Source organism: Condylostylus longicornis, unplaced genomic scaffold, assembly GCF_029603195.1.
Source record: "Condylostylus longicornis isolate FDR11 unplaced genomic scaffold, ASM2960319v2 ptg000027l, whole genome shotgun sequence".
NCBI classification, from domain to species: domain Eukaryota; kingdom Metazoa; phylum Arthropoda; class Insecta; order Diptera; family Dolichopodidae; genus Condylostylus; species Condylostylus longicornis.
In genome coordinates, this window is record NW_026577996.1 from 160,418 (window position 1) to 182,577 (window position 22,160).

General features: G+C 27.8%; 2 protein-coding genes and 1 non-coding gene across 6 annotated transcripts; 1 reads left to right on the forward strand and 2 right to left on the reverse strand.

Annotated features, from left to right (window-relative positions):
• The first annotated feature begins 243 nt into the window (after window positions 1-243).
• Window positions 244-315, forward strand: Trnac-gca (transfer RNA cysteine (anticodon GCA)). Its single transcript has one exon. It is a non-coding gene; the product is annotated as a tRNA-Cys (tRNA).
• A 336-nt stretch (window positions 316-651) lies between these two features.
• LOC129607557 (suppressor of Mek1) lies at window positions 652-13,851 on the reverse strand. 4 transcript variants are annotated; one of them, XM_055518611.1, is made up of 10 exons: window positions 13,626-13,851; window positions 13,428-13,565; window positions 7,785-8,148; window positions 7,219-7,682; window positions 6,831-7,112; window positions 6,041-6,338; window positions 3,846-3,932; window positions 3,649-3,717; window positions 2,235-2,366; window positions 652-1,037 (listed from the first exon to the last, which is right to left on the reverse strand). In XM_055518611.1, the coding sequence occupies exons 3-10, from the start codon at window positions 8,071-8,073 to the stop codon at window positions 874-876; spliced, it is 1,785 nt and encodes a 594-aa protein (XP_055374586.1). In that variant the 5' UTR covers window positions 8,074-8,148; window positions 13,428-13,565; window positions 13,626-13,851; the 3' UTR covers window positions 652-873. The 4 variants fall into 4 exon arrangements, with proteins under 4 accessions (XP_055374586.1, XP_055374587.1, XP_055374589.1 ...); XM_055518613.1 differs by having other exon boundaries at window positions 918-1,053; window positions 13,428-13,851; XM_055518612.1 differs by lacking the exon at window positions 3,846-3,932 and having other exon boundaries at window positions 13,428-13,851.
• A 4,454-nt stretch (window positions 13,852-18,305) lies between these two features.
• Window positions 18,306-22,143, reverse strand: LOC129607591 (probable cytochrome P450 12b2, mitochondrial). Its single transcript, XM_055518685.1, has 6 exons — window positions 21,927-22,143; window positions 20,660-20,771; window positions 20,082-20,328; window positions 19,819-19,935; window positions 19,261-19,690; window positions 18,306-19,200 (listed from the first exon to the last, which is right to left on the reverse strand). Exons 1-6 carry the CDS (start codon window positions 22,023-22,025, stop codon window positions 18,628-18,630), a joined length of 1,578 nt encoding a protein of 525 aa, XP_055374660.1. The 5' UTR covers window positions 22,026-22,143; the 3' UTR covers window positions 18,306-18,627.
• Window positions 22,144-22,160: the final 17 nt, after the last annotated feature.

Consider the following 22,160-nt stretch of genomic DNA (forward strand, 5'->3'; position numbering starts at 1 on the left):
ATTTATTTGTTTATTTATTAATTTCTCAAAAAAAGCGTTTGCTTGTACAGAGTATATTTTTTATGTTTAAACTAAACACATCAAAATATTGTTATTTAGAAAAATAAAAGTTAAACTCATATCAGAGATTACCGATCACTTTACTATTTTTTAAATCAAAAGCTTTCTCTTATTTTGATTTTAATTTATAAAGAGAAACTTTATAATTTTGTTAAAATAATTTTTAACGAAATTATATTAAATGGGGATATAGCTCAGTGGTAGAGCATTCGACTGCAGATCGAGAGGTCCCCGGTTCAAACCCGAGTGTCCCCTTTTAATTCGTATATATTTTATATTTTTCTATTTATTTAAAACAAAATTATTTTATTATTTTTTCTACGAGATTATTTGTTTGAAAATTAGAAGATCCAGATAGTTAAATAAGGTTAATACTCAACGATTACGCAAAATGTATAATCGACTTTTACATCCGATAATATCTGTAAATTATATTTTTAAGCATAAAACTTTATATTGTTTTTATTAAGTACTAAAAAGAGAATATGTGCTTGAAAATTTGATTGAAAAAAAATATATGCACATATTTTTTATAAAATATTTTTGTTGATTAAATAGACAATTATAATAAAAATTTTATAAATTTATTAATTAGCGTTAGGTTAAATAGAATTACAGTAGGTAAATTAAGAATTATTTTTAATATAACTATATTTTAATTAAATAATTTGTAACAAAGTTAATAATATTATTGTCTGTATAAAAATATATTTTTATATACATATATAAATATATATACATATTTTCATTTTCACATGCATGTAAATATAATATATATATAATCAGTATGTATATAAATATAAAAACAAAATTCTAATATAATTTCCTTCCCCTATTATGCTTGTAATTATTGTAATGATTTTTTTTATTTTGTTGATTTGTTGGCACATGATTATTTTGTGATTTTAAATTGTTTACATTCCCTTTAATGGACTCAGTGTTAACTTTCATTCTTTCATTTGTTAACATTTCATTAGCTACAAATAAAAATATCTAAAAATTAATTTATATACATATGTACGTGCGTGTATGTACATATAATGTTTAAAATTTTCAATTGTTTTAACCTTTTCCTAATGAAATTTTTATTATATTTGAAATTCATGACATTTGCATTAGTATTCATAAATGATTTTCATGCTTTTGTAGTATATGCGTTGCTCGGACAAATCTGTTCATTAGCTTCACAACGTCATAGTTTAAAATTTCGCAAGAAACTTTTGGTTCAAAACATTTGACGTAGTAAAAGAACTAAAGCGGATGTTTAAAAAGAAAATTTAGGCTATATGGCTAAATTATAAATACAACATTTAAAATTAGGTATTAATTTTTTCTTACATACATACATATTATAATATTAAGGTTCATCCAAATTTTTATCATAATAATATAAAGAATTAATATTACAAAACTGAGAAGAGGAATAACCTACCACTTTGGTCGAAGGTCCGTGAAGAAAGATGAGAACCTTCAGAGGTAATTTTTGCAGAGCTATATTTTCTAAACTAGGGAAGTTATTAAGTCCAATGGAAGTTTAAATTAAGGGTTTTTAAAAATGGGTAAAATAAACTATTTAGGAGCTTATCTCTCATGGTTCGGGTAATAAAAACATTTGAATTTCTTTGTTTTTTTAAGTTTTATTATGACGGAAGTTTAAATTTCATTTTTGTTTATTTCAAACGAAAACTTTAAATTTGTTTGAAATCTTCAATTAACGCTTTTTCCATATACTTGTCATTCTCTTAAATTTAGTAGCTTTAATTTGCTTCTTTTCCTTTTTAGAAAAAAAGCGAAAGATAAGAGATAAGTATATGGCATGCGCTAACAGATAAAAAGAAAAACAGGTAAAAAGAAAACTTGGTAAACAATAAAAAAATTATTCAAATGTTACAATTGTTATTTCACAAATTATATTTTAATTATTTTCGAAAAAACTGTTATATCTTCGAAAACGTCTAACAGATATTGTTGTGTTATATAAAACATAAATGTTGACTTTCCAATTATTAATTTAACTTTTGATTGACCTTGATATTTTCATTGGTTTATACAATATTGATTTTAAACCTTTCAAAGTCCTTATTATCAAAAAATTGTATTTATTGTGCATTAAAGCATATTCCTCGAAAAGGTTAACAAAATTGAAAAAGAAAGTAAGTGATTTTTCTACATACTGTTTATTATTGCCCGATCTGGTACAACATTTTCAGTTATAGAAGTTGGAGGCGCACTATTTATTACAACTTCTGGTAATTGTGATGATTGCATGTAATTATTCAATGGTCCATCATGCACCAAAGGTGATCCTAAAGTACAAAAGATAATATACGAATATGTTTATAATCATCCTGTGTAATCATTTTAAAATTTTAATTTTTATTAAATTAAATTAGAACAAAAAATTGCGATGTAATTTTTAAAACTTTTGTTTCTTTTCAGTTATCTAATTGGAATAATTCGACTGTAACAACAAAATCACTATGATTTATCAGCAAATTTGGAAAGAATTCAATTAAGACGAACCAATGCAGTACTAAAATCTAGTTGAACATAATAATTTTTTTGAGGTAAAATTTAAGAATGATTCAATGATTTCATTAAAAAAATTTGTACTAAATATTCTATGTTTTAACACATACGTATGTTAATAAACGATGCTTTGTAATATTTACTAATTTTTCTAATAACTCTCATTGTTTTTTCAAAAATGCATACATAATATGTAAATACTCAACGATAGACCAGTTTTTGGGCGATTATAACCTTCTAATACTTTTTTGTCTCATTGTATCTTTCGAAGTTTTCACTTCTCGTACGGCATAAGAGAATACGAATTGCATTACTATTATTCCTTAACACTTAAACGAATATGTACATACATACGTAAACATATAAGACGAAATAGAAAATAGTTTAATTTGTTAACATTTATAGATCTCAATTCGGCCCTGATTTACATATTCTACGGCTCAATTTTATTGAAATCAAAAGTGATAGAAAAAGTTAAACAAAAATGTAACTAATCTTTCAATTTAAAAACAAAAGTTTGCAAGATTTCAATGAAAGTCGTTTGTTTTTCGTATGCAAATTGAATGAAAAGGAAAAAAATTTACAGGAATTTTTTTATTGTGAAAATAATTTTATATAAATTTTCGAAAATTTCAAAAAATTTTTTGTAATTTTTAATATTCAGTGTTAATTCGAGTTAAAACAATACTCCAGTGTAAGCATTTGCCTAGCGCTCGTGAAATGATAACACTTGTTTTACAATTTCAATAAGTCAGCGAAACAATAATATGTACATATGTACGTAACTTTTAGAAAATGCAATGATTGATAATTAGTGCGCTTATACATAAAATTTCTGTCGTTTTGAACAGAGATTGTGACGCTCTTAACATTGTGGGAAAGAATTTAATTCAAAATTTTTATAATTACTGCTTAGTTGATTTATAAATGTATTTATAAAATCATAAGAAATTTGTATTAGACATTGTGCAAATATTTTTACGTTAAAGTGTTTAAAATTCATAAAATTGAAAAATTTGCAATAATTGTTTTTTTTTATGAATATAAAATCAAACACACCTACTGGACTGAAAAAACACTCTTCACCGTATGATAATCTTGCTAAATCTTGGCATCTAACCCGAAGACCTAAGAATAGAAAAACAAAGTAAGTATATTAAACACACTTAATAAATGACACCAAATATGTATATATATACATATGTAACTTACGTATTTAAAAAACATCTACATATATTAGAAATCACATTTATTACCTCTCTGAATATCATAATCATAAACATCTACAGGGTCATAAAAATTTTCATATATTTCATCATCTCCTTTATTATTGCAATTTTGAGCTAAAATCATATTAATACGTGCAACTATTTTAAGAAAATTTAGAAATTCCAATTTCTAAAAACACTAAAAATGCGTTACAAGACACAAAAACAGGAAACCATTTTTCATAATCTATTTTGGAAATGCGTTTTAGTTTATGCACGTTTTTCACAAAAACATGAAGCGTAAGTGATATGTGTTGGCGAATACATAATACCTAGTTATGTAGGTAATATAAAATGACAATAATAAAAACAAACGATTTTACGTGCAATTTGCCATGCATATTTGTTGAGCGATTTAATAAAAGCTGTAAAGGTACTTTTGCATTTATAAAGTTAAAATTACGAAGTCGTAATAAATCCATTTGGAAATCGAATGATTTTAAAATTTTATTTGATTTAAAATAAAGATCACTTAAAGCAGCATAATAGTTTTTACTAATGCCAAATACATATATCTATCAGGCCATTTAGCATAGAGAGCAAATCAAAAATAAATTCCAAATTTATATAGAGTTTTAATGGAAGCGGTATCGGAATTTATTTATGTGAAAGAAATTTATCAATATTTTTGTCCCTACTGATTCCACATATTTTTTAAATTTAAAATTTATATTTTAAAAAAATCAGTTAGTAAATTCCATCTGAAAAATGCATTTAAATAAAAATTGCAATTATTAGCGCAGACAACCTTTCTTGTCTTCCAAATGGAAGGGTACTGAATTGGAGAGTAATATTTTTGAATAAGAAATAAAGTTGAAGAAAAAAACAAAAAAATAATAATTATAACCTATAATTATTAAAACTTTACTAAATAAAATGAAAATTATAAAGATTACTCAAAAATTTCACAAAAAAATGAAAAAAATATTTCAATCGGCATACTTCGAAAACATAAAACATAAAAATTGTTTTTGTTTTATTTTTTGCCGATTCAATATTTCGGTAAATAATTTCAGGTTGGAGGTCTGATAGATATGTATATATGGCATTAGTTTTTACTCTAATTTTCAATTATATTGACTATAAAAAAAAACTATTTTTATTTAAAATTTTATCTTAATTCTGAATTGTAGGAGTAGTAAAATAAATTAAAAATTAGCGTAAATACACTATTTAACAAATAAAAGGATAACATTTCATTTAGTTTTGTTGAAATGACAAGCATTTGAAGATTTACTTTACTTTTTAAACAAAATTTTAGTTTTGGATATTATGTTATAGCTAACCTTTTATGATATAAAATTATACTTATATTTATTTCATATTTTTTTAACAATTACTTTGATAAAAGTAATTACTAATTCAAATTTTTTTTAGGTATATGAAAAGAAAACTCCCTTTTATTCGCAAATAAATACTTTTTATTTTTGCTAATATATTTCGTGCGCTACATACGCATTTTATCAAAGCTGATTTTCTTATAATTCTTTAATAATTTGAATAAAATCCGAATTTAATTCGAATAAAAGGGAGTTTTCTTTTCATACACCTAGAAAAAAATTATATTTCGGAAAAATTATCAACCATTGAAGAATTTTTTGAATATTAATTCAATACTTTACAGTGGCTTTTCTAATAACCGTGTAGGTGTCATATTTTTCAAAAATATTGAAATTAAGACTACTCACAACTTTGACAATGATATGCGTATTAGAAAGCGGAAATGACAAACAAATAACAAAACAAATAACAAAATATGTAATATCCCTGTTCAAAGTGCTCCCCTCAAAAATAGAATAAAAATAATAATAAAAAAAATATTATCTATAATTTATATTACTCGAAAAAGATAAATTATAAAACAAACCTTAATTAAGAAGAAATTTAATAAGAACAGATTATAATAATAACAATGAACTGACAAAAAAATATATAAAAAATGATCAATGATTAAAAAATTAAAAAAATAACCATCAGTTTTGTTTGTTTTCATACAAAAATTATCAAAAATATTTAAAAAAAAATATTGTGGTGAATGTAAACAAAATGGAAGTATGACAAAACTTCAAAAGTAAGTTTTTTCATTTTTGATATTTTCATATTTGGAAATCAAATGATAAATTTACAAAAAAAAATTCAGTAAAAAAATGATTATTATTTTTAAGGATGAACAACTCCATTACCAATTTTTGCTGAAACGCGAACTGGATTAATTGCAGTTGATTTTGTAGGACTTGAATCTGATAGCGTTGGAGACGTTCTAAGTGGCAGTATGGATGGTGATGATGACGATGAATTCATTTGTTTTTCCGATTCATTAGTTTCATTTCCTGATGGTACATTTATTTTTTCATTACCCCCATTATCGTCAGCTCCGTAGCTCAAAGTTAACGGTCCATTCTCTTTATGCATTGTATTTTCAATTGTTGAGGTTTCGTCTTTTGTTTCAGTTGAATGTGTTCCCGAAAGATTTTTTAGTTTCTTAAATTATAAAAAAAAAAACAAATTAATGAATATTATTTAATAAGCAAACATAAAAAATCAAATCTAAGTATTATATATATGTGTGTATGTGCAAAAAAAAAAATACACTAAGAATATGCACTTATTGATTTTTTAAGAATTTGGTACTTAAGGATTTATTTTGTAACATTACTAGTTTTTAAATAACCTTTCATACACTTTCATTTGAAGCGTTCTTATTTAATATTTTTTAAATATTAATAATTTGGAAGCCGAAACTCAATTTAAATTTAACTATTTTAAGGAATCACGTACGAAATACCAAAGGCAAGTACATATATAAAAAATATAATAGCTAAAACTGTTATAACGGTTTAAAGACATTGAATAGATCATTAATTGATTTGAAGGCGCTACTTCATACTAATGTTTTAAAGAAAAAACTCAAAAATTTGCTTTAATGAAAGAATACATACAAATATATCCAAAAACCATTTGAGAAATACTTACCTCTTGGGACAAAAATTCATAATTAATCGTATCATCATCAGAAACTCCTTTATCAATATCAACATCATCACTGTCTTCATCTATTTCTGAGGATTCTGCTTCTCCATCTTCAGCACTTGGAGTATAATCTGGATCATCAAAATCACTGCTTTTATCGCCATACTTATCGAGAAGTTGGGTGCAGTGAAGATCTTCATCACTATCACATTCGTTTACTCTATCATCGTCTTCTTCTGAATATTTTTGTGCTTCAACTTTTTGTACGTTATTGGATGCGATCACCTAAATACACATATGTATATATTTTGTTTAAAATTTGAACTAATAACCATAATAAATAAGTTTTGCATTGCGTATTTTAAATTTCTTTAAAAATTGAAAATCTTACATTTTTAACATTGTCTTCGCCAGTATTATTGGTGTTTTTTTCGTTTTTTACAATTCTTGCGCTGTTGGTAGCTGTTGTAGAAGTAGCAGCTGATGCAACTGATGATAGGTTTTGGTTATTACAATTAATAAATGTACCTGGTTGACAAATTGCTAAATTAAAAATAGAAGTTAATTGCTCCATAATTCCTGTACGTTTTGGCCGTTCTTCATTTGCTCTTTGTTTATTGCGTAATGATTTTAAACCTTGATATTTTATAGCACGTAGTTTTCTTCGCCGCGTTTGTAAAAAGTTAACCATTGTTTGGGGCGTAACTGGTTCATTACCGATCATAATTGAACCAAACGATAAGCCCACACGAGCGCATCTTAATGTAACAATCAAAAATAAAAATGATACCCATCCGCAGGGTCTTTCAAGTTTCGATGGTTTGTTATCTTTTACATTTTCTGAACTGTTTGAACCTAAATAAAATATTTTTAAAATTTTACATTCATTTCATAAAAAATTTATAAAGGAAAACTCAATGAAATAAAATATTAAAAAGTTTTTTCTAATTGTTTCACCTTCAGGAAGACTCCACTTTGCTGTTTTTTCCACAATAGTAAGTAAATTATCTACTTTTTCAATTGTAAATTGACCAACAATTGTAGATGCACCTTTACCAACCAAACTGTAAATTTTATCATAGATATTATTTGAAGACCCCGACGTTGTTGCAGATGTATCATCAATTGTTTCGCTTACTGTTTTAGCTGTACTCATTTTTACTTGAACACCTTTTTGTTTCGTTCCTGATAATGTTGATGATGTTTTTTCTTGATGTTTTGTTGATTTCCTTTGGACTACTGACATTTTTTTAAGATACTTAACTACAAAATGCTCAAGGAACTTCTATTTTTGGACTAAATTAGATTTTTTTGCTAAACGCTTTTAAATAAAATACAAATAAAAAAAAATATTTTATTAGACATATTGATAACACAAATTTGCTTGTCTAATGTTTATTAATTGCTTGGTTAAGTTTAAAGTGATAACGATATTTATACTATAGTAAATATTGAAATGGGAACTGTTTGAATAGTAAACATTTAAAGATAACCTTTGAAAAGCACTTTTAGTGAAATCACTTGTTAAATAAATTTGTAAGCCTACAACTTTATATAATATGTATGAAGGTATATACACATATACATGTATATATTATGCATCTGCATTTATGGTATTAAAAAATTTGCGTATTATCAAAATTAATTTTTTTACGGCTTATTAAAACAACATTATTGAACACTTTTACGAAGTTAGTTTAATTGAATAAAATTGTGTGAATGCCATCGAATATTGAATACGGACACGTTATTTTTAAAGCCCAAAAATTAATTTTTTAATTTTTATACCCGTACCGTTACGGCCGCGTAAACATGGGAAGACCATTCCTATGCTTATGCATCCACATCCACGCGTTTCGATTTGTGTAAATACCATTGAGTCTCCCGCCTATCGAGTCCTTACTACGCTGCAAATAGATTGTGTTCGATTCAAAATTAATACTTTCTGGAACTTGTTAAAAATTTATTTAACAGTTTCTACAAGCAAAGCAAGCGGTAAAAGATCACTCTCAATAACTTTATTGAGAAAAACGTTTAGTTAATTTTTGTAAATGCCTACTATTTCATTGCATTGCATACAATAAGGAAGGTAATATGATGGCACGGAATTTCGCAATTCGATTTTTCGATGGAAATACACTTCTCCTCCATAAAGAAGTCTAAATAAACTATTTTAACGAAATGATGGCATGTTGGTTTTTTGGCGTGTCTACATGTGAAAACTCATGTACATATCTAAATTTTGGTAGACCCGATTTGGATGGAAATTTACATATAGATATAAGAGTTTACTTTGGTCATATCAGAGATTGTTCAAATTTTGGAATGTGTTAGGCTTCGGAAACTGACGTTTACTAAAAAACGACTTTATATTTCTGATCATTTTTAAGAAAACATTCTACGGGCAACATTAAACATTTATTACGGGCTAAGTCTATCTTTGTTTAGGTATGTTAATTAGGAGCTTACTAGTGTCCTTAAAATTTGAAAGAAATGTTCAACGGACATTTTCACAATTTTGTTTCAGTGCGCGGTCAGATATATGTATACGTATACTAATTACATCAGATTTTTTTCTTGGAATCCGATAATTAAATAGAACTACGTATTATATGCTATCTAAAAAAGTACCCATAAAAACCAAACTATCAAAATGCCCGTAAAACAAAAAACTTAATTATATGCCCGTCAAATCCAAAGTAAAAAGAATACATTTTCAAATTTTTTTTTATTTGAATTTATGATTTTAAGTAATGTTTTGTATACATAAGTATGTATCCGGAGTTATATACAGTATGGGATTATGATTGGCATGGAATGGGAAATTCATTTCATTTAGAAAGGTAAATAACTATTTAATGTTTATTATGAAATCAAGCTGATGTGAGGTTTATCGATATTTCAGGTTCTTCAAGATAGAACGGCAAATTTCATACAGAGCTTTTAAAGTAGAATTACTTGTATACTATCATGTACATATGTTTTTGTAACAAAAACTATTTTATAAATTTAAATATTACAATATTATAAAATAAATATTTTATACAGTTTTTTTGTTTATCAGTAATGGAAAAACTTTTAAAATATCTAAACGTTGTAAATATGTCAGTAAGACCTTTTGTTTTCGGCATATGTACGTACCTACATTATAGTAATTAATGTAAGTAAATTGATTAATTCTTTATATTACCTATCAAATTAAATTCAAACTTTGTTCCTCTTTAAGTCATCGTTGTTTTTCAATAATTAAATTTTTGCAATTGTTTCATTAAGATAGTTTTTTTTCAATTATTATCGCAATTTAAAATGTTTAAATAAAACAAAATCTAAAACTTATATTATAAAATTGTTGAACGGTATACACAAACATAATACGTACGTATGTACATACATAAGTAATAAGATGATCATAAGATTTATAAACGATGATCTTATAAACCTTCAGACGTCTACCATACTTTCAGACAAAAAAAAATAAAATGTTTTCGGTTAATGAGTGGCTGTATACATATGTATAAGCACATCAATTGCTTTACGTACTCAATTTATAAAACATATTATGTACCCATGTATATCAATCTATACATAAAAATCTTCAAACGCAACTAATGTTTTTGTGCTCTCTGTAATTATTATGTCTTCTCTTTTATATTAAAATGACGAATACCTTATAATTGAACTTTAAACCTTATTATATTATATATACATATTTATTTACTGCTATACAAGTATTATACTATAAATATGCTTATGAACATACGAAAATTATTTAATATTATTTTTAAAAGAATTATTATATTTTTCAATAATTTTGTGATAAGATATAAAGCGAGGTGCAAGTGTATTTAGCAAAAAAAAAAAAACAATTTTTTTTGTATAGTATCCACCATAAATTCAACCAAAATGTCTACGATGATAAGAAGCATTTTATATATAATAGTTTGTGCTTTAATTAATTAGAATATAAGTATATGTATATGTATATGAATATATGTAATTATACTCGCCGTAATGTTGCAAAAATAGATTTTAGTTATTTATGTCATTATTTGGAATTTTTGTATTTTAAACGATGAGTATTGTTTTTTACTTTCTGTTAATATTTGATTGCCAAGTCTAGTTACCAAGTCAAAACTATGTATATGGAAACACACAAAAATGTAGGAAAAGTTGTTTTCTAAATGGTTAAAATTTACATACATAATTATATGCATACAATTATGTATATTCAGATGTTGTATATGATGTTGTATAAAGTCGTTTTTCTTGTATCTTACTTGTTTATATGTACTTATAATATTATGCAATTTATTTCATTGCAGATTTATAGAAAAAATGAAAAATATTTAAAGATAAATAATTAAAATATTTACAAAATGGATATGAGGTTAAAAAAAATTATATGTGTAAGCCCCTGTAATTATTGTTAATTTTTATTACTGATATATGTATGTACAAAAATACAGTTCCTTTGAAGATTTGCATAAAAAGTATGTAAAAAAAACTAATTTTTAATCATGATTTCATATTAATTACAAGCTACGCTAATAATTTTTTATGAATTCTTTTAATTAAAAGAATTCTAATAAGAGTTCTTTATTTTTAATATTTAAGAATTATACATTATAAAAAATAAAATTTTCATCACTATTGTTTCAAATCACAACATGTCATTTCACATAATGTCATGAAACATACTTGTCATTTTTAATCTGATATTATAATATATGTACAATATAATATACATATGCTTAAAAATTTTGGAATTTCATTTCCAGGGCTTTAAAATGTAAAACATTTTTGGCCAAAATATTATATCAAATATGATAGAGAATATTTCTGACTACATAATACATACTTTGTAAGTTTTCACTCCATCCAATTTAGTGTCTGCCTAAAATTTACCATTATACATTATATTTGCATGTACATAGGTACATATGTATGTATATTCATATTTAAATATTTCCGTTAGTGAACAAAATAAAACTTTGAATGTCAGGGTGAAGGTTTTTGAAAATTAAATTTTTTTTATTAAATAACATTTGTTAATTTTTAAATTTCTAAGCAATTTTCAGGGATTGAAAAAATGGTATATCAATTTTATTTTTAAATTTATTTATTGTGATAACATTTCGGAAAAAAAATACATAAGTATATACACATTTACTAATCATATGTCAAAAGTATAAAGATTTATTTTATTACATTTGTGCATTATAGGAATGATTTATAAAATGATATTGATTGTATGTACTAAAGTATTGCCAATACATTTTATATACAAAGGGAAGGGGTGCATTTAGGATATACATATATTCAAGATTTTTAGAAAAAAACTTAAGTAATAGAAGTAAATGTCATTAAACTCATACATTATGTTAAATTAATCAAAAATTATTTATAAGTTTTTAAATAGCTATTAGTTCTCTTTTGTTTTCAGATTGGGGTTGAATAAATATAATTGGGGTCGATCTACATAAAATGTGTCTATATTGTAAAAATACTGAATGGCAAAGTTTTGGTTGTTTACATTGGCAACAATAAAATAATAAAATGCTTACAACATAAAAGTATTTATATGTATATGTATAACCATATATAAAACATGTTTCAAATACAAACATATACCACTTCATAGTTTTAGTGTTCAGTATTATTAAGTTTTTAACAGTAAAAGACCTTTAAATTTTCCTTAAACTTTAACCTATGTGAACTATAAGATTGTTATATTTTACACTCCTATTTGTACAATTTAAGGAAACAAATTTTAAGGATGAAAACAACTATCATAAAACTTATTGCAAAAGTTTTGTGCATAACTTTTAGTACGAATGTATAATGTTTTGCCTAGCGATTTCAAAGTTACATTAAGTTTAATCATAATTTTAATGGGTCAAAAAAATATATTTGTTAGATTTCAGGTACCTTTTGTGAAAAAAAGGCTGTACGGATTATAAAGCTTCTGAAAGATTTCATGCAAAGTTTAAATAATTCAAACTATAGCGCTTTTCATATTTTTCTCATGTTTGCAATTAATATTTTATTAACATTTATAAAAATACAGTTTCGTTCTATACAATTGTTGGAGCTCATTAAAAAAAATACTTATATTTTTAAGACTTTTTTTCTGTAATCATAATTTTGTTTTACTTTAGCAAATCTAAAATTAAATAAAAGAAAATAAATAAATCATTGAGATATCAAAAAAATAAGGAGCAAAAGTTTATCACTAAACTTTGACGGTTTTAATTTCATTTCGGTTTCATTTTTCTTATTATTCAATTTCCATTTACATTATTTGAAAATGTCAGAAAATGTCAGCCATTTTTTTAAATAATGCAAGCAACGTGATTTGTATCGCACACAACTTAATTTTTTTCTTTTGACTTTAAGTATCGTACTGTACAAAAAGAAGAAATTATGAATTTTTTTATACAGTTATCCTGAATGTTAAAAAATTAAAATGTGTATACCTACATAAATTAACAAAAATGGCACAAATTTGCCTTAAAATATTCAAATTATTTAATGTGTGTGTATGTATTAATTTATTAAAGAAGAAATTTATTTAAATAATAAATTTTTTAAATTACTTACTATACGAAATTTTTTCAAAGCTTTTATTTAATTTCTATATACATATGTACATGTATATTTAAATCCAAAAAATTATTTTTAATGTTGTGTTATTTTAGTTATCAACCTCTTTGATTGTTTTAAAACGCCAAATAAAAACTAAAATAAGGTTTATTTATATAATTATTTCTCCATTCAATTAATTTGATATAAAATCACATAAATTTTTAAAAGGTAAAAAATAACTATTTTTTTCAATTTCTTTTCCTTTTAAATTTCGTTAACTATTATAAGTATAAATTCGTTTCTTATCACGTAATATTTTAATAAAAATTTAAGTTCGGTAAATTTTATTAATTATTTTTTGATTGTTTTTTTTTTTTAATTTTTAAATAATTAATGATTATTAATATACATTCACTCAAATCAATTCATACAGAACCGTTCACCATCAATTACTTAATAATTCTAAAATTAATGATGATTTGAAATAAAGTTGAGCCTTAACAATATTAAACTTTGCATAAGAGAAAAATTAAATGGGATGGCACATAGATTAATGATTTGTGAGAAATAAAAAATAATGAACATTTTTTCAAGGGCTCCCTGATATAGTTTTTTAAATTGTTTGAATATGAATTGAATATAAAACTAAAAAAAGAGTTTAGTATTCATTGAAATTGAATTAAAAACTTGCGGCAGAAACAAACAACGTAACGTTTTCTTTTGGAAAAGGAAAAAAATAAGATTTTTTCAACAATAATGCAATTAAAAAGCCGCTGCACACACCACAAGCTCCCATAGAATTTCTAAAAACTAAAGTGTTAAGTGAATTATTAAATTAGTATATATAATAGTTAAAGATATATTTATTAATGTTAACGCAGGTTAATAACAGCTCGCGTGATAAAAATTTTGAAAGCAATATAAAATAAATGTATTTTAAGTATTATAAAAAATGTATTATAAAAAGATTTGATGTGGTCAGATAGACAGACAGACCGACACCTATCTAAAAATAGTTTATTTATGCTTCCCCCCGAACATACCTACCTTTACACAATGCGGTCGCTAATAAAATTATTTATCTTAACTTATTTATTAACCCGCCGAATTCAACCATTATGTTAAAGCTTCTTTCTCGTTTCGTGAGATTCTACCTTGACGTGGTTAGGTGGCTTATGTAGGGCCAATGAACTCGAGAGCTGTGTCGGCGCACGCTGCAATGGTGGTGTCGGTTAGGTTCAACCATGCCGAATAGATCGAGAGCGAGGTGCAAGCAATGGCACTGGTCTATCTTCAATAAGCACCACCCCCACTACAGTGGTGTTACATGACCTGTGCCCAGTGGATTAGTTGGCAACCGGTGGGTATACTGGCTGTCGCGAACGGAGTCTCCATGATACCGAGTCACCTCAGGGAGTATTATGACCTTACTGCGTCATGCGGGACTCTGACGTAGTGGACCACCCTTACCCTGGCTACTCGTGGGATTAGGAAATGGAGAAAATAAACAAACAAAACAACAAAAACAAGACAAACAGGAAACTGAACAGGACCGTCAAAATTCGGGAGAACACCGATTTAACAACCCCTGAGGAAGGAGCTCATCGGGACAAGGCCGATCGCACAAGAAGGGGTGGTGTTGAGGAGAAAATGGAGACTAACCTCCATTATGACCTCTGCAACAGCTGCAGTACAGATAAGCCGTAGGAAACAACCCCACTTGCCCCCTTTGGACCAACTTGGGGGCTTAGATGACCCTAAACGTCGGGGACTCAGCGGAGCCGGTGTCAGATGGTACCTTTGTTTCCTGGAGCAGGAAAAATCCCCTGATGAGGCCAGGAAACTAGCTGAGGATCGGAAGAGACCGGCTGGAGACCTTCCTCCGTCAATTCAAAGAAGGAAAAGAGGACGAGAGTCCTTAACACCCCAAGATGCTCAGGCAAAAAGGAGAAGAACTGGGCAAAAAAAAGGAAATGGGAACGCACCCCATACCCTCCACATCACAAGCGGAGCCCGGGACAAGTTACGCCGTGGCTACTAAAGCTGTCAAGGTAGCTGTCCTGTCGGGGGAATACCCTTCGACGATGCTGAGCCAGCAGGAATTAATCCGGCTGGCAGAAGCCATAGTCGAGGAATTAACGAGGTTGGGAGGGCCATGGTCGAGTCATTTGAGTCGGACTGTCTCCTTAGCAGTTCGGGGGTGGCAAGCGATGCACCATGGTGGACCCGAAAGTTATAGAACATGAGGGGTGAGGTTCGCAGGCTTTTCAATAAAGCCAAACGAGAAGGGACCTGGGACCGGTATGGGACAAATTGATCACCTAAAACAAGGAGATCCGCAGGGCCAGGCGTAGAAGCTTCAGATCCTTTTGCGAAGGAATAACGGAAACTTCGACGGCTGTTAGGCTACATAGGGCGTTGGCAAAGGACAACGCTTTAATCGCGGCATCTCTGAGGAGGCCGGATGATAGTTACACGGAGAATGAAGAGCAAAGGACTCTTCTTCTTTTGGAGACGCATTTTCCTGGCGGTAATTTTGGCCAAAATCGGATGACATGGGAAAGTAGGTCCCCATGTCGTGAGGATTGGAAAAGGGCGGCAGATATTTTTACATATCAGAGGGTGAGATGGGTTATTGGCAATTTCCAGCCTTTTAAGGCTCCAGGAGTGGATGGGATATCACCAGTACTTCTGCAGCGTGGCCTGGAGGAGTTATTGTTGTTCTTAATAAGAATATGCAGGAGCAGCTTGGCCCTCTAATGTCCTCTCACCACTGATGTGGAGTCTGGTTGTGGATGGCCTACTTGAAGTGCTTGGCCGCCGAATATAGGCGTTCAAGCATACGCTGATGGTATTGTTATCATCGCAAGGGGGAAGTTTAAGAAGGCTCTTTGCGATGTTGTGCAAAGAGGCCTGCGGGTGGCACAGGCCTGGTGTGGCACTGTGGGACTCAAACTCAATCCTAGCAAGAAAAGCCTGATGCCCTTCACTAGGAGAAGAAAGCTTGAGCGTCTGCACACTATACAGGTGTGCATAGAAGGAAACGAGGCGGCGGACTCGTTGGCGAGCAGGCACACCTCTTTTTGGGCCAGAGCCCTTCTGCGGAATCGGACCACATACGATTCGAGGAGAACTAAGCAAGGAAATAGAGAGGTGGCGTTCGGAGCTCTGGAGGTGTCTTCCAGGGCTTCGACAGGCTATGGAGCTTCTGGGAAATTATGACCAGCGCCGCTTTAGGAAAATAATGTGGCTCGGCAGGAATCAGGTGAGAATTCTCACAGGGGTCTTGACAGGGCACTGTCGCTTTAGGGCTCACCTTAATAGGCTTGGACTGGGAAGTAAAGATGTATGCAGGTTTTGCGGACAGGACGAGGAGTTCTCGGACAGATGTATGCATGTGTTGCGGACAGGACGAGGATCTTTTAAGGGAATGACAAGAGAGGTACTGGGGAACTACGTACTCACGCGGGCGGAGCTGCGGTCTGCTGGCTCTTCAAAGTTGCTCGAATTCATCAGGAGGGTTGGTCTCGAGCGAGTGTTATAGGGCTTTGTCCCGCTCCTGGTCGTTGGGGAGCACAATAGATCTATATTTTCTGGTCGCGGTGCACTGTTAACATTTTTCTGACATGTATTCCAAATGAGCAAATCTTTTGGTTGCTTTGTCTGTTTTTCTCTGCATAGTAACTACTCAAGTTATGCATTTTTGAGCATACTGCATTGTGATAGTTTTTTGCATTACATTTTGGATCAGTAGCAAATTGTAGTTATACTGAAATTTGGAACTGTGGGATTACTAAAAAGTTTTAACAAAAATATGTGACTGAGACGAAAATATTTTTATTAATCATATTTTATAAAAATATGACGGAGGCGTTTTTTTTTAAACTTTGAGTTTTAAAAAATTTAAAATCATAAAGGATTTTATAAAATCAATTGATAATAATCGGAATATTTTCCATAAACACCTTTTTTAAAAAGAAGAAAAAAACTACTTTAATTCAAAAAATAACACTTTACTTATTATTTTGCTAACATTTCGTGCGCAACATACGCACTTTCTTTAAAGCTGACTTTCTTTTAACAGAAGTGTGTATGCTGCGCAATAGAAGAAAGTCAACTTTGATAAAGCGTTGAGCACGAGAAATATGTACATTTAAACAAATATACGTATTTGTTTAAATATACATATTCAAATATGTATTGCTTTTCAAATGAAAAAAATTTGTTTTTTAAAAAAGTGTTTTCACTATTTTGGAATTGTTTCCTCTAGTTATTTTTTACTGTTTATAGAACAAGTTACCTAATGTCCTTATTGCATACCTAACGAATTTTATTTTATTAAAGATTTGATCATTTCACAAAAATTCTTTTTCCAAAAATATACCTTTTTACCATCTTCATTTATAGCACAGGCTGGATACGAGTAAAGCTTAAAATATTATAGTAGTAAGAGAATTATTTAAATAAATCGTTTTCATTATACTTAGACGTAAAGTTATAAAGATATACAAGCTCTAAATATAAAATGTTAAAGGCAAATGTTTTTGCATTTTACAATACTTATTATTTTGTTTTGATCGATTAGATTTTACAATAAAAATTAAAAATGACTTACATCTTTCGATCTGTAAGTACTTACACTTAAACACACTATAATATTTCTTATAACAATAATACAAACACTGTCATAAAATGCTAGTATAGTGGTATAGAACACTATTGTTTCTTATTAAAATTATAATTACTTCTGATATTTTTATAGTAATAATAAATATCCTTCATTTCGCTTGTAGAAGAAAGTGGCCAGACAATAATTCTTTAAATTATCACAGTTTTTGAATACTTATCAAAATATTTTCATATTAAGACTTTTCTTTCAATAAAAAAGCAAAATGGTTTTTTACAAATTTATTATGCAAAGGCTAATTAGTCTACAAACATTGCAAATTCCTTTTCTTTTAGTAATGTTAGCTTTAAATTTTTTAATTACTAGCTAATTTAAAAGTTAGTTAGTATTAAATTAATAAAAACGATATTATTCGATTCACACTAACACACAGTTGGTTCTTAAACCCGACCTCATAATTTTCAGGAAAATTTTTGTATTTTAAGATCTAAATATCGTTCATAAATATTATAAAAATTTCAAAAAACTAAAGATTATATTTGTTTAAATTGATCTCAATTGATAGCTTACAAAATCAAATCAGATTAACTAAATTTCCTCAAATTTAAATTTTAAGGGTGATACTGGAATGATAATTAAATTACTTGTGTATTTTAAATCCGGTTGCTCCCAAGAAATTTTATAATTTCGAATTAATTTTAATATAAGTGTTTCCAGCTCCATTTCAGCAATTCTTTTACCTATACAAGTCCTTGGGCCGAAACCAAATGGTAAATACACAAATGGATTGGATGTTTTTTTAGCAGAAGCAAACGGTTCCTCTTTTAACCACCGCTCTGGTATGAATTCATGACTTTTTGGAAAATATTTTTCTTCATTAGATAAAGCCATAACACCCATTATAACACCTGTACCTTTTGGTACTTGATAACCGCTCAAAACCAAATCTTGTCCAGTCATTCGAAAGTTTCCAGGTGTAATAGGTGTTATTCTCAGCCCCTCTTTTATACAAGCTCTTAAATATGGCATATTTTTTGTATTTTGTACTGTACATTGAAAGTCTTTTTCTGGAAAAATTTTCATTATTTCCTCTCTAAGTTTATTTTGTTTACTAGGGTTTTTAGCTAAATTGTATAAGACTGTAGTTAATGTTGAAGAAGTCTGCAATCATCAATTGGTTTTTACTTTATTTTAAACTTATAAGTTCTCGAATTTTCTTACCGTATCGATTCCTGCCATTAACATATCCATAGCCATTATAAAGGCAATTTGTTTATCAAGTACTAATAACTTTTCTAATACGCTTTTAGCTTCCTCGTTTGATTTCGTATTGAAATCTAAAATTGCTCTTTCGATATAGTCTGTTGTTATTAATGTTATTTCATCAAATGTCGACATCAGCTTTTTAAATTTTTTTGTCTCATAATATTTCCAAAATGATGGCAAAACATCGAATTCAAATGATAATTGAAAAAATGTCTGCATTGCATTAGCTAAACGAAGTGCTTTCGGATCTGGGTTTTTAGACCTGATTAAATCTAACCTACGATTTAATGCTATAGTGCTTATTGATTCAAATGACCACTTTTTTATTTCATCAAAAAAATTATTTGGCATTTCCATTGTTTTTGGATTGCGTAATTGAGGAATTCTAGAGCAAAGAAAAAATTCTAACAAATTAATATTATCCTACTACAGATTATTTTCAAAAAAAGTCATATTTTTCTGTCATAAAATTGAAGTTGGTTTGCAATTTTCAATAAGAAAAATAATTCGTACTTGTTCAAAAATTCAGTAGCAATTTCATCGATTTGTTGCAAAGAATGTCTCACTGTTTGCGTTTTCATTAAAACTGGATTCACTTTTGTTCTAATTTCATGCCATGGTTTTCCTTGCCTAAAATTAAAAATATGTTAATAAAAACAAATGAATTTCTACATATAAAAAAATACTAAATTGATGCATTGTAAAAACCTAAAATAAATTTAAATTTAAATTTCAAAACAAAATCAAAATCTGTGCATTAATTTAACGATAATTACTCTGTAACCAAACCGCCAATTCCTTTAAAAACTTCTGGTCTTTTATTTAAACGATAATGCTGAAATGTTTCCAAACCAATACGCATCGGCCATACACCTTCGGTTCTGTAAACTTTCTCAAAATCTTCAGGATTGTATGTAAAAACGACGTCTGGTTGTCCGAAGTTTCCCTTTAGTAAGCTGATTGAGCCATATTTTTTTCTTATAAATGCATGAACATCTAAGAGGGTTTTGTTATGCATGCTCCCTATTTTAAAGTTTAAAGTTTAAATGAAACAATTATTCATAAAAAAATAGCGTTCTTTTAATTTTTTTAAATTTATTATATTGTTAAATAAAAAAAGAAATGGATTTTACAAGCGTTAAAAATTCAATGTGATTCGCCTTTAAGTTCGAGAGTGCGGTGAAAATAAAAAAATTGCTGTAAGATCATATAAGTTAATTTCAGTAAAATACAAGGAAAAAATTAAGAAAAGTATTTTAAAAAATGGAAAATTTACTTAAATTTATTTAAAAATGGTACTTATTTATTGGTATGTGCCAAATTAACAAAGAATTAAAAAAATATTAGAAGGTACCTCCTGGTAAGAAAGTTAGTGGAAATACATATTTGGAAGGACCTGGAAGTTTATTGAATGGCTTTGCATTTAACCACTGCTCGTCAATCCTCGGTACATCATTACTGTTGATCTGAAATTATATTAAAAGAATAAACATCATAACACATAGTTGACTGAGAATTGATTGCTGTGCATTTTGAACATTCGAGCATAAACTTCCTGATAATTTATTGAGAACATGATGGATTTTATCGTTTTTTCTATGTTGTTTTAAAATACGGTACGGACTTAGTTTTATAATCAATATATTAGAAAAATTAAAAAAACACAAAATAAATGAAAATACAATGTTTATTTAACCTTAATCTATACAAAAAAATATATGTATGTATCTTGTAAAGAAATTTATTTAAAATTGAAATAATTTTGAGTTTTGTGGATATAAGTGTGTATATGTAAGGCAATTTAAATATACATTCATAGTTGTTGATGTATGGAAATAATATACTATAAATTAAAACTTTTATACGTATTTCTTTTTTCTCCTTTTCCTCACATTGAATTCTTGAATTAGTAATAAATTCAAATTTCCAAATATCCTTTCAATTGACATTTGTGTTAAATCATTGATTTGATACTGATTTTCATAAAAACCATGTTAGGTAGAAAAAATTCTGCTAGAGTTACGGTTTCATAATTCAGGTGGAAGCTTTAGCTCAACGATCAAAATTTGAATATAATACTGAAAAATTTAATATAATAAACTTTGACATATTATTACAAAAAAGTAATTAAACAGAAAAAAATATTCTATTTGCTTAGTATAATGTTATGGATAAATTAGTAGACACATACATACATAGAATGACGAATGACGAGACACATACATGAAATGGATTATTTGTATTAAAAAATTGCAAAGAATATGGAATTTTGACAAAGAACTTTTACAAAATGTTTTAAGAATATACCAAAACAAAATCAGCTGGGCTGAAAACAATTAATTTGCAATAGTAAAAAAACACAAAATTTAAAAATAACAACATGTAGGTACTATGCAAAAATCGAATTTTTTATGCTTTAATTGTCACTCTAGTAAATTAAGTTATATGTTCTTTATAACAATTTAGAATTACTAAATTGCCAGAATTATAAAATACCAAAATTATATTTATCTGGTTAGGTACATGTGTACCTTCAGATTCCTAAATGAGCTTCTAACAAAATGAACTACGTTCACGCGTACATAAATACTTTAACATACGTAATACTCTTTTCTTCTTACCTGTCCACTTGATACTGAAGAAAAGTTAAGTATTTTTGTAAAAAAATTATGCTTTAACAAGATTAGATTAAAATTTTTACTATTCATGCACCTTCTCATTTTATTTAATTAGTTTTATATTGAACAATAGAAATAAAAATTAAAATTTATAATTATCTCAAAATTTTCTAAATAAAAAAAATATTGTGTTCCGACTATCTTCACTTGTGCACTCAAATACTTGTTTGCAACTAA

Excerpts from the sequence above, each read along its gene's own strand:
- LOC129607557 (XM_055518611.1), bottom strand. The coding sequence starts at position 8,073 with ATGTCAGTAGTCCAAAGGAAATCAACAAAACATCAAGAAAAAACATCA. Across the intron at positions 2,367-3,648 it reads GTGTTTTTTCAGTCCAGTAG|GATCACCTTTGGTGCATGAT; the intron begins GTGTGTTTGATT and ends TTTGTACTTTAG. Across the intron at positions 1,038-2,234 it reads AGATCGGGCAATAATAAACA|CTAATGAAATGTTAACAAAT; the intron begins GTATGTAGAAAA and ends TTTTATTTGTAG.
- LOC129607591 (XM_055518685.1), bottom strand. The coding sequence starts at position 22,025 with ATGAGAAGGTGCATGAATAGTAAAAATTTTAATCTAATCTTGTTAAAG. Across the intron at positions 19,691-19,818 it reads GCTACTGAATTTTTGAACAA|AATTCCTCAATTACGCAATC; the intron begins GTACGAATTATT and ends TCTTTGCTCTAG. Across the intron at positions 19,201-19,260 it reads TAATGGCAGGAATCGATACG|ACTTCTTCAACATTAACTAC; the intron begins GTAAGAAAATTC and ends TGATGATTGCAG.